The sequence below is a fragment of the Panthera tigris genome, chromosome D4 (assembly GCF_018350195.1).
Source record: "Panthera tigris isolate Pti1 chromosome D4, P.tigris_Pti1_mat1.1, whole genome shotgun sequence".
Taxonomy (NCBI): domain Eukaryota; kingdom Metazoa; phylum Chordata; class Mammalia; order Carnivora; family Felidae; genus Panthera; species Panthera tigris.
In genome coordinates this window covers 45,433,014-45,444,582 of record NC_056672.1, presented here as the reverse complement: position 1 = coordinate 45,444,582, position 11,569 = coordinate 45,433,014, and the positions used below count along the sequence as shown (strand labels likewise).

General features: G+C 46.9%; 2 protein-coding genes across 2 annotated transcripts; one reads left to right on the top strand and one right to left on the bottom strand.

The window, feature by feature from the left end:
• The first annotated feature begins 582 nt into the window (after positions 1-582).
• LOC102956175 (interferon omega-1-like) lies at positions 583-4,684 on the top strand. The gene has a single exon (XM_042964173.1). The coding sequence runs from the start codon at positions 4,093-4,095 to the stop codon at positions 4,681-4,683; it is 591 nt and encodes a 196-aa protein (XP_042820107.1). The 5' UTR covers positions 583-4,092; the 3' UTR covers position 4,684.
• A 1,109-nt stretch (positions 4,685-5,793) lies between these two features.
• LOC122232951 (interferon omega-1-like) lies at positions 5,794-9,465 on the bottom strand. The gene has a single exon (XM_042963484.1). It carries the CDS (start codon positions 6,196-6,198, stop codon positions 5,794-5,796), a length of 405 nt encoding a protein of 134 aa, XP_042819418.1. The 5' UTR covers positions 6,199-9,465.
• Positions 9,466-11,569: the final 2,104 nt, after the last annotated feature.

Below are 11,569 nucleotides of genomic sequence, written 5' to 3'. Positions count from 1 at the left end.
GAAAATTTACCCTTTAGCCTTAACCACCAAACCAGGAACTACTGGAGGAAAGGCTGAATATAGAAATTCTTCAGCCCTGTCCTATGGGGATATTGCTGCCCAGAGATTCTTCCAGGGCATCATTCCCCATATGAAGGACTAGGCAGTTGTCAGAAAGAAAACTGAAGTGCACTCTTCCCTTAGTTAATAATCCCTGTAGGAAACAATCAGGACATGATGTTATACTCAACCGATTTTAATCAATTATGTCACTGTTTGCCAGGCTGGAAAAAGCAGTTGACAGTTCTTTCCAGGTGCTTACTGAAAAGGCAAAGAGAAAAATGGAGACAGAGTATTCCAATAATAACCAGAAATTTGTTTCTCAATCTGATATTCTACATCTTACAGAGAAAATATTTTTGTAATCCATTAAATGGTGGTTGTTGTTCTTTTTTAAAAAATACTCTTAAAAAATCTTTTATAACTTCCCTTGAACCATAATTCACATTGTGTCTTTTGATCATTTTTATATTATTCTCTCAAATCAACGATATATATTATGTGTTGGTTTTATTCTTTCTGTTTCTAGGATCAGCACGATTATTCTCTTAACGTATATTGTTTTGAGATCCTCCAATGGTAGCCACTGGGCTAGATGCCAAGGACTCATGACTTGATAAGGTATTTTCTTGCCCCACCGCTACCTTGCACACTCCCGAGGAGCTATTCTAGAGGAAAGGGACAGATCTTCAAAGGTGCTTCTATGAGCGGCGGCTAGGAGCCAGGATGTAGCCATGCTTACTTAGCCTGTGGACAGGGCACATTAGCAGACAAAAAAGAGTGGACCGGATGCAATGCTGAAGTTATTAAACGCCATAATCATGAAACACCATAATTTTGGAAGTCCATAATGGAATAGAGCTCACTATCCTGGGCTTGGAGGTGAATGAATGGAGATGAGAGGTACAAGGTCCATAGGCGAAAGTTAGTTAATTACATGCGTCTCCCAGTGGTGCAGACTTTCCGTCCACAGGAGCTTCTGGTCAACCTGAGAGGGGACTGGGGATGGCAGGGCTCGGCGCCCAGGTGCTCACGAATGGGCTGTGAGAGATCACCATGCAGCAGCAGCTGGAAGCGGCCAAGGTTTTCCAGCGTCAGGAGCCAGAATGTGAACATGGCCACGCCTCCACCCTCCCTGCCAGCCGATTCCTACCCTGCATTGCTCAAGGCCCTCAGGCATCGGGTCGCACAGAGCAACACACTAAATACAGGGAACCCTGCCCTCACATCTACACCCAAAGAATCCAAGAGTGGAGTTATCAACTAAGTAGAATGCTCAAGCAAGGCCAATAACCACTGTTCCTGCAGAGGGGGCTCCTTAGCACAACGCGGGTTCTGGATGCTAGTTTTCTTAGGAGCAGGTTGGCGACTCCTCCCTTCTCTCCTTAGAGCTCCTCACATGCCCATTAAGTGAAAGCAAAATCAGGCGGCTGGTCTTGCAAAGCTGAGTGCGGTCCTTTCACCCAGAAGAACAGCATATGAGTGGTTCTTGTTTGAGCCTTTGGCAGAAGCAGCCACCTTCAGGCCCTTGTATCCTTGAGTGCTGGTCTTCAGGCTTCCCTCTGCCATGGCCCCCAGCCCCCAGTTCTCTTGCATCGAATTTTGCCGACTTACACTTTGCTTTTCTGTCAGCGCAAAGGTCACTGCCCCTTTTCATATTCATGACATTCAGACCTATGTTTGTTGTCTTTACGCCCGCACAACTGTCAAGTTTTGCTTTCTAGGAAGGTTGAAATGAGAAACAAAAACCTCTCGAGTCTTGAACATTAGAGAGAAAAACCGTGCAGCCCATTTCCTTGCTTTCACTTCCCTTTGTGTTAACCTCAGGATGACGTAGAACATACATACTGGAGAAGCAGGAAGACAAACCTCGCCCATAGGCCAGTGCCTGAAAAGAAAGGTATAACATTTTTACGTGAAAAATCACAAATGGGTAAGGAGAAGAAGGCTTTTTTCTCCCTAACTTACTAGTCTATCCCTCACCCGCCCCCCTGCATTCTCAGCATGAGAGAGATGAACAAAAAGGAAACGCCATAGAATCCTGCAGACTGAATGAACAACGGAAGCTCACTATTTCCTGTAATATTAGCTTCTACCAGGAGATGTCACCATTGAGCGCAACACGTTTCTGATGATTTCAGTAAGAGACTGAACCATAAAAGCTGCAGTGGCAACGTCCAAAGCATGTGCTTACTAAAAGGTGAAATTGTTGGCAGAAAGAGTAAGGGAGCCCCAGATAAAGAAAGACAAGATACAGCTTTCAGGACACAAGAGAAATCGTTTCAGACCCCAGCGATTTTTCCAATTTTCCGTGAACTCGGCCCCACTGGTTCTACTTCCCCAAGCACCCTTCCAGGGAGGTGTCAGAATGGCAAAGGAATGGGAAAACCTCAGTAGTTAACGCACTTTAAGGGAACAAAGGGAGTGCGAAAATAGTCTCTACCCGGCGGCGTGGAAATAACCTATCAGAAGACCTAAATCCGGGGTACAACTCCTAGCGCTGTCTCAAAAGTAAGCAAGACCCTGTTTTCCTCACCCGACATAAGGAGTCCAAGACCCCATCCAGTTTATACTGGTTCTCTGAGCTTGCCTGTAGTCCCTTCCCCTATCTGACCTTCACCTCTGCTTCATTATAATGTTAAAGTCCCCGTCCCAGGAGGATCACGAGCTTCATTAACGTAACACCGGATGCCTGCATAGGTAGGTTTTCTAAGTCAACCCCCCCCTTTACACGTGATGACAAAGCTCCCCTAAACATTCATCATAAACCTTAAATAAAAAGCACCCGCTCACCCCTGCTGGGGAGTCACGGCTTTGGAAGTGTTTCTCCTTACTTGATGCAAATATAGTTCCTGTGTGTGACATCCCCACCTGGTGTAGTCTAGCTGGAACTCACCAAGGAGCAGACTCACCTTAGTTGGGTTACAAAATGATTACAACTGGGTCACTCCCCTACTTACTTAGACAAAACAAACTTTTGCCTTCAGCCTCTGAGAGGGCTGTTGACCCTTTTGATACGTGGTCAGGAAAGGAAGGGGTTGCCCCTGAGAATTGGGTCCCTCACACAAACGCTCCAGGGGCAAGGGCAAGGATCTAGGGGCATTAACTGTTTTGCTAACAGAGAAACCAGCGCCCCCACAGCAGGGGAATTCTAATGTCCTCGGGACAAGGTGAGCCTGCCCTCAGGGAGTGAGTCTAGGACAGGTTGGGTTGACGTCACTCAGTCCCTCCAGAGGAAAACTGTTGCTAGAAGTGATAACTACCTTGTCCGTAAAGTGTTGCTGGGAAAATAAGATCATCTTGGAATTACAATCATCATAGCACAAGCACCTTAAAACAACCAGGCTTCCTGCTGGGGGTACTGGGACAGCCTGAGGAGAACTATAGGCCCCTGGTAAAACAAACAAACAAACAAACAAACAAACAAACAAACAAACTGTGGAGGAAAATATATATGTTAGTCCTGACTTTGTGGTCCCAGTGAAGCATAGCCTCAAACCTGACTGAGGTTCCAGAAGGAAGAGGAACATCAGAGAAGCTCATTCATTAATAACCATCAACCTCTGCTGTGATCCAAACGGGAAATAAAACGTAGTCCTTGGTTCTAAGGAGCTTAATTGCCAAGGATGGCCTGGTGATCCCTAAACAAATATGGAAACCCTAAGGACTGAAGTATCTAGCCTTCTTGTGTAGAGAGTAAGGAAGATAAAAAGGAGCTAAAATTTTGTTCCTAGACAGTTATAACAATAAAAGTGAGTGATTCTCATTTGACTGATAAGTATCCATTGGGATGGACACATGGGAAGTCTCCTGGGAAAATAAACTTCCTTCCTACAAGTAATCATTTAGAATGATGACATATTCTTAGACAACATGGAGAATGCATAAATGAAAACAAAATCGGAAGTAAAAGTGGAGGGAAATGTTCAGACAATGAAAATGTCTGCGTTCCCTATTTAAGAGCCATGCTTCGAGGCCGTGCTCAGAGAACCTCGGCCCCGAGGTCCCCCAGCCGCCCAGCTCAGCCCGCCCAGCAGCCCCCTCGGCTTCCCCATGGCTCTCCTGCGCCCTCTGCTGACCGCCTTGGTGCTGCTCACCTGCCGCCCTGGAGGCTCTCTGGGCTGTGCCCTGCCTGGGAGCCACGCGCAGGTTAGCAGGGACAACTTGGTGCTCCTGGGCCAGATGCGGAGACTGTCCCCTTTCTTGTGCCTGCGGGCCAGAAAAGACTTCCGCTTCCCCCGGGAGGTGCTGGAGGGCGGCCAGCTCCGGGAGGCCCAGGCCGCCGCCGCCGTCCTGCGGGAGCTGCTCCAGCAGACCTTCAACCTGTTGCACACGGAGCGCTCCTCGGCGGCCTGGAGCCCCGCGCCGCTGCACGGACTCCGCTCTGGCCTCCACCGGCAGCTGGAAGCCCTGGACGCCTGCCTGGTGCAGGCCACGGGCGAGGGAGAGCGCGCCCCGGGGATGCACGGCCCTGCCCTGGCCATCAAGAGGTACTTCCAGGACATCCGCGTCTACCTGGAGGACCAGGGATACAGTGACTGCGCCTGGGAAATTGTCAGACTGGAAATCATGAGAGCCTTGTCCTCCTCGGCGACCTTGCAAGACAGCTTGGCCATCAAGGATGGAGACCTGGGGTCACCTTGAAGTGATTCTCAATGACTCACGTGCCACATCACCCTGCACTATGTCTGCTCACTTCAAGAGACTCTAATTCCTGCTTTAGTAGAGCATATTTAATCCAGTGACTACTTTGTCAGTAGTATTAAGCAAGAATAGGTTAAAAATATTCATCTCCCAAGGCCTCAGTCTCTAAGCAATGACGGCACAGGTGTTATTTATTTGTTGTTTATTTATTCGTTTATTTATTTATTTATTTATTTATTTATTTATTCTTGCATTTGTCCTATCTCTATTTATATTTTTATATAACCAATATTTGCCTTCACATTGTATTAGCATTTAGAAAACATGTTCTCCTTTCCATTTTATTAATATTGCTTGATATATTAAATTCTTATCAAAGGAAACTCCTTGAGGTTTTTATTCTGAAAAACTTTGTAATCCTTACTCTTTAACGTAAATCTAATCAGAATATACTCGTCTTGAGTGTTTTGTCACAATCATACAACTTACCAGAAAATGCCTGTTAAAAGCTGGCATTTCCATGAAGTTGAGAGGTGTCCTAGAAAATATCAAAATTTTTGGTACCTGCGTCAGGGGTGTTACCGATTTATAGCCAGTCGGCACACAGTGGCAGGTGGAATGTCTGAGGGGAATTATCTCCCAGAGTGAAGTGGGGAAAACATGGAATTTATTGGCCGATCCTGACACCTGGCACTCTTCCCCCCTACCCCTCACCCTTTCCCCCACCCTACTTTATTGAATCCATTCACTCCTACACAATTTTTCGCTCCCTCCACCTCCTGCCCATCCACAAGGGTGCTCTGGTTCTGTTGTGGTTTCTAGCTTCAAGATTTCTGTTAAGAGTAGAAAGCCACAGGCAGAGAGCAAAAGTTAAACAGGAATTCTATGTTTTTCAAAACCATGTAGGCTAGCTTGTTTCTGTGTCCTGATGAATAGCTGGGGGACCTGAGTGAATGCCCCCATGGCGATGATGAGCTAAGTGTTGAACGTGAAGGGAAACAGGGGAACCCAGTTTACTGAGTGGGAGAACAAAACCCTCACAGGGAAGTTCGCCCCCTGCTGGCCATGATCCAGGGCGAAGATCAAACTTGGGAACGTGGCTCTTCTTCCTTACCCCACTCCTACCCTTTCCTGAGGATTCACCAAGCAGGCGTCCAGGGCTTCCAGCTGCCGGTGGAGGCCAGAGCGGAGTCCGTGCAGCGGCGCGGGGCTCCAGGCCGCCGAGGAGCGCTCCGTGTGCAACAGGTTGAAGGTCTGCTGGAGCAGCTCCCGCAGGACGGCGGCGGCGGCCTGGGCCTCCCGGAGCTGGCCGCCCTCCAGCACCTCCCGGGGGAAGCGGAAGTCTTTTCTGGCCCGCAGGCACAAGAAAGGGGACAGTCTCCGCATCTGGCCCAGGAGCACCAAGTTGTCCCTGCTAACCTGCGCGTGGCTCCCAGGCAGGGCACAGCCCAGAGAGCCTCCAGGGCGGCAGGTGAGCAGCGCCAGGGCGGTCAGCAGAGGGCGCAGGAGAGCCATGGGGAAGCCGAGGGGGCTGCTGGGCGGGCTGAGCTGGGCGGCTGGGGGACCTCGGGGCCGAGGTTCTCTGAGCACGGCCTCGAAGCATGGCTCTTAAATAGGGAACGCAGACATTTTCATTGTCTGAACATTTCCCTCCACTTTTACTTCCGATTTTGTTTTCATTTATGCATTCTCCATGTTGTCTAAGAATATGTCATCATTCTAAATGATTACTTGTAGGAAGGAAGTTTATTTTCCCAGGAGACTTCCCATGTGTCCATCCCAATGGATACTTATCAGTCAAATGAGAATCACTCACTTTTATTGTTATAACTGTCTAGGAACAAAATTTTAGCTCCTTTTTATCTTCCTTACTCTCTACACAAGAAGGCTAGATACTTCAGTCCTTAGGGTTTCCATATTTGTTTAGGGATCACCAGGCCATCCTTGGCAATTAAGCTCCTTAGAACCAAGGACTACGTTTTATTTCCCGTTTGGATCACAGCAGAGGTTGATGGTTATTAATGAATGAGCTTCTCTGATGTTCCTCTTCCTTCTGGAACCTCAGTCAGGTTTGAGGCTATGCTTCACTGGGACCACAAAGTCAGGACTAACATATATATTTTCCTCCACAGTTTGTTTGTTTGTTTGTTTGTTTGTTTGTTTGTTTGTTTTACCAGGGGCCTATAGTTCTCCTCAGGCTGTCCCAGTACCCCCAGCAGGAAGCCTGGTTGTTTTAAGGTGCTTGTGCTATGATGATTGTAATTCCAAGATGATCTTATTTTCCCAGCAACACTTTACGGACAAGGTAGTTATCACTTCTAGCAACAGTTTTCCTCTGGAGGGACTGAGTGACGTCAACCCAACCTGTCCTAGACTCACTCCCTGAGGGCAGGCTCACCTTGTCCCGAGGACATTAGAATTCCCCTGCTGTGGGGGCGCTGGTTTCTCTGTTAGCAAAACAGTTAATGCCCCTAGATCCTTGCCCTTGCCCCTGGAGCGTTTGTGTGAGGGACCCAATTCTCAGGGGCAACCCCTTCCTTTCCTGACCACGTATCAAAAGGGTCAACAGCCCTCTCAGAGGCTGAAGGCAAAAGTTTGTTTTGTCTAAGTAAGTAGGGGAGTGACCCAGTTGTAATCATTTTGTAACCCAACTAAGGTGAGTCTGCTCCTTGGTGAGTTCCAGCTAGACTACACCAGGTGGGGATGTCACACACAGGAACTATATTTGCATCAAGTAAGGAGAAACACTTCCAAAGCCGTGACTCCCCAGCAGGGGTGAGCGGGTGCTTTTTATTTAAGGTTTATGATGAATGTTTAGGGGAGCTTTGTCATCACGTGTAAAGGGGGGGGTTGACTTAGAAAACCTACCTATGCAGGCATCCGGTGTTACGTTAATGAAGCTCGTGATCCTCCTGGGACGGGGACTTTAACATTATAATGAAGCAGAGGTGAAGGTCAGATAGGGGAAGGGACTACAGGCAAGCTCAGAGAACCAGTATAAACTGGATGGGGTCTTGGACTCCTTATGTCGGGTGAGGAAAACAGGGTCTTGCTTACTTTTGAGACAGCGCTAGGAGTTGTACCCCGGATTTAGGTCTTCTGATAGGTTATTTCCACGCCGCCGGGTAGAGACTATTTTCGCACTCCCTTTGTTCCCTTAAAGTGCGTTAACTACTGAGGTTTTCCCATTCCTTTGCCATTCTGACACCTCCCTGGAAGGGTGCTTGGGGAAGTAGAACCAGTGGGGCCGAGTTCACGGAAAATTGGAAAAATCGCTGGGGTCTGAAACGATTTCTCTTGTGTCCTGAAAGCTGTATCTTGTCTTTCTTTATCTGGGGCTCCCTTACTCTTTCTGCCAACAATTTCACCTTTTAGTAAGCACATGCTTTGGACGTTGCCACTGCAGCTTTTATGGTTCAGTCTCTTACTGAAATCATCAGAAACGTGTTGCGCTCAATGGTGACATCTCCTGGTAGAAGCTAATATTACAGGAAATAGTGAGCTTCCGTTGTTCATTCAGTCTGCAGGATTCTATGGCGTTTCCTTTTTGTTCATCTCTCTCATGCTGAGAATGCAGGGGGGCGGGTGAGGGATAGACTAGTAAGTTAGGGAGAAAAAAGCCTTCTTCTCCTTACCCATTTGTGATTTTTCACGTAAAAATGTTATACCTTTCTTTTCAGGCACTGGCCTATGGGCGAGGTTTGTCTTCCTGCTTCTCCAGTATGTATGTTCTACGTCATCCTGAGGTTAACACAAAGGGAAGTGAAAGCAAGGAAATGGGCTGCACGGTTTTTCTCTCTAATGTTCAAGACTCGAGAGGTTTTTGTTTCTCATTTCAACCTTCCTAGAAAGCAAAACTTGACAGTTGTGCGGGCGTAAAGACAACAAACATAGGTCTGAATGTCATGAATATGAAAAGGGGCAGTGACCTTTGCGCTGACAGAAAAGCAAAGTGTAAGTCGGCAAAATTCGATGCAAGAGAACTGGGGGCTGGGGGCCATGGCAGAGGGAAGCCTGAAGACCAGCACTCAAGGATACAAGGGCCTGAAGGTGGCTGCTTCTGCCAAAGGCTCAAACAAGAACCACTCATATGCTGTTCTTCTGGGTGAAAGGACCGCACTCAGCTTTGCAAGACCAGCCGCCTGATTTTGCTTTCACTTAATGGGCATGTGAGGAGCTCTAAGGAGAGAAGGGAGGAGTCGCCAACCTGCTCCTAAGAAAACTAGCATCCAGAACCCGCGTTGTGCTAAGGAGCCCCCTCTGCAGGAACAGTGGTTATTGGCCTTGCTTGAGCATTCTACTTAGTTGATAACTCCACTCTTGGATTCTTTGGGTGTAGATGTGAGGGCAGGGTTCCCTGTATTTAGTGTGTTGCTCTGTGCGACCCGATGCCTGAGGGCCTTGAGCAATGCAGGGTAGGAATCGGCTGGCAGGGAGGGTGGAGGCGTGGCCATGTTCACATTCTGGCTCCTGACGCTGGAAAACCTTGGCCGCTTCCAGCTGCTGCTGCATGGTGATCTCTCACAGCCCATTCGTGAGCACCTGGGCGCCGAGCCCTGCCATCCCCAGTCCCCTCTCAGGTTGACCAGAAGCTCCTGTGGACGGAAAGTCTGCACCACTGGGAGACGCATGTAATTAACTAACTTTCGCCTATGGACCTTGTACCTCTCATCTCCATTCATTCACCTCCAAGCCCAGGATAGTGAGCTCTATTCCATTATGGACTTCCAAAATTATGGTGTTTCATGATTATGGCGTTTAATAACTTCAGCATTGCATCCGGTCCACTCTTTTTTGTCTGCTAATGTGCCCTGTCCACAGGCTAAGTAAGCATGGCTACATCCCGGCTCCTAGCCACCACTTATAGAAGCACCTTTGAAGATCTGTCCCTTTCCTCTAGAATAGCTCCTCGGGAGTGTGCAAGGTAGCGGTGGGGCAAGAAAATACCTTATCAAGTCATGAGTCCTTGGCATCTAGCCCAGTGGCTACCATTGGAGGATCTCAAAACAATATACGTTAAGAGAATAATCGTGCTGATCGTAAAAACAGAAAGAATAATACCAACACATAATATATATCGTTGATTTGAGAGAATAATATAAAAACGACCAAAAGACACAATGTGAATTATGGTTCAAGGGAGGTTATAAAAGAGTTTTGAAGAGTGTTTTTTTAAAAAAAAAAACAACAACCACCATTTAATGGATTACAAAAATATTTTCTCTGTATTTGCAAGATGTAGAATATCAGATTGAGAAACAAACTCCTGGTTATTATTGGAATACTCACTCTCTTACAGTCTTCAACACATCTAATTTTATGAGTTGGCCTATGTTTTCAGCTTGCCTTGATTATTTTTCACAGCATTGTGAGAGTGAGCACTCTCGGAGCCAGGAGAGCTGGTAGTAACTGGAAGAAACTGGAAGGCAATTCCAAGGAGGCGCTAGGTCCCGGGCCAAATCTTTTATAACCTTGGGTGCCAGTCTGAGAGTGTATTCAGCTAGGGAAATCCTTTGTGCTGAAGATGATTATAATTTCTGTGTATTATGCTAATAAAAGTGTTTCTGGGAATTCGTAAAAACTGTTGGGAGATTTCCAGACCTGCAAAAGTTAAGGATGTGGTGAGGTCCAAGCCTATCTCTCTAAAGAGGAAAAGGAAACTCATCTAAGATCTGGGGTAAAACCGGAGTAAAGAGAGACTGAACGAGGTGATATGTCCCTCCCACTTTGATGGTCTTTCCTACTTTCCACCTACAACCATTTGTGACCATTCCATAACTAAATATATGCCTGGAATTTGATGTTGGAGTATGCTTTCTCTGGCTCAGTTGCCTTGGGCAGCAGAGTGCTTTAGATGGATAACTTTTGCCTAGTTTACTCTGCATTTTATTAAATCCTGGGGCTTTGGTCCCACTTCCTCCCCTTTTTATTTGTATACAGTTGGGATCCTCTTTGTTGTGTTATTACATTCAGTGCTGTCCAGGTAGACTGATGTTTAAACACACACACACACACACACACACACACACACACACACACACACATTATGTAAGGAAACCTGACATCCAGCCCACAAAAGAGATTGATTCTTGTTTTTCTGTATTCCCACCATTCTTAACCAATTATTAGAATGAAGAGACTTCAGGGGGCACCTGAGTGGCTTAGTTGGTTAAGCGTCCGACTTCGGCTCAGGTCATGATCTCTCAGTTCACGAGTTTGAGCTCCACATCGGGCCTGTGCTGAGAGCCTGGAGGCTGCTTCAGATTCTATGTTTCCCTCTCTCTCTCTCTCTGGCCCTGCTTGCATTCTGTCTCTCAAAAATAAATAAACGTTTTTAAAAAATTAGAATGGAGAGACATCAGGGACGGGAACTCTCAGGAGATATTAGCTCAACAATCTATGAGAACTGGCAGGTCAGAGAGTGAAGTAGAGTGGAGATTTGGGATTTTATCCAAAAGTCACAGACCATACACTTAGGTGTTGTAGAAGATCCAGGGTAAAATCCCAAAGACTTTGATTCAGGGCCATGGAAGAGCTCACTAAGAGAGTTCAGGCCACCCAAAGGGATAGTCTCTCAACACTGTTCCTCAGCCACCTTCCCATCCCAAGGGTCTCTGGACAAGCTCTCCCTTGGGTTAGATGCATAGAGAATAATGCTGAGCCTCAGATACACTAACCAGATACTGGATTTGTCCTCAGGAAGTGACACACTATAAGACAGAGCAGATGTATCTGAACATCTGAGAATCTGTGCCCCTTTTCAGGAGAGGTCACTGTCTGAAATATCAGTAAAGGACCACATGCATGAACACTTCTTTATTTGAATATGACAAATATCAGTAGAAAGTATTTGTATCTACCTTAAAAATGAATAATATGGAAGCAG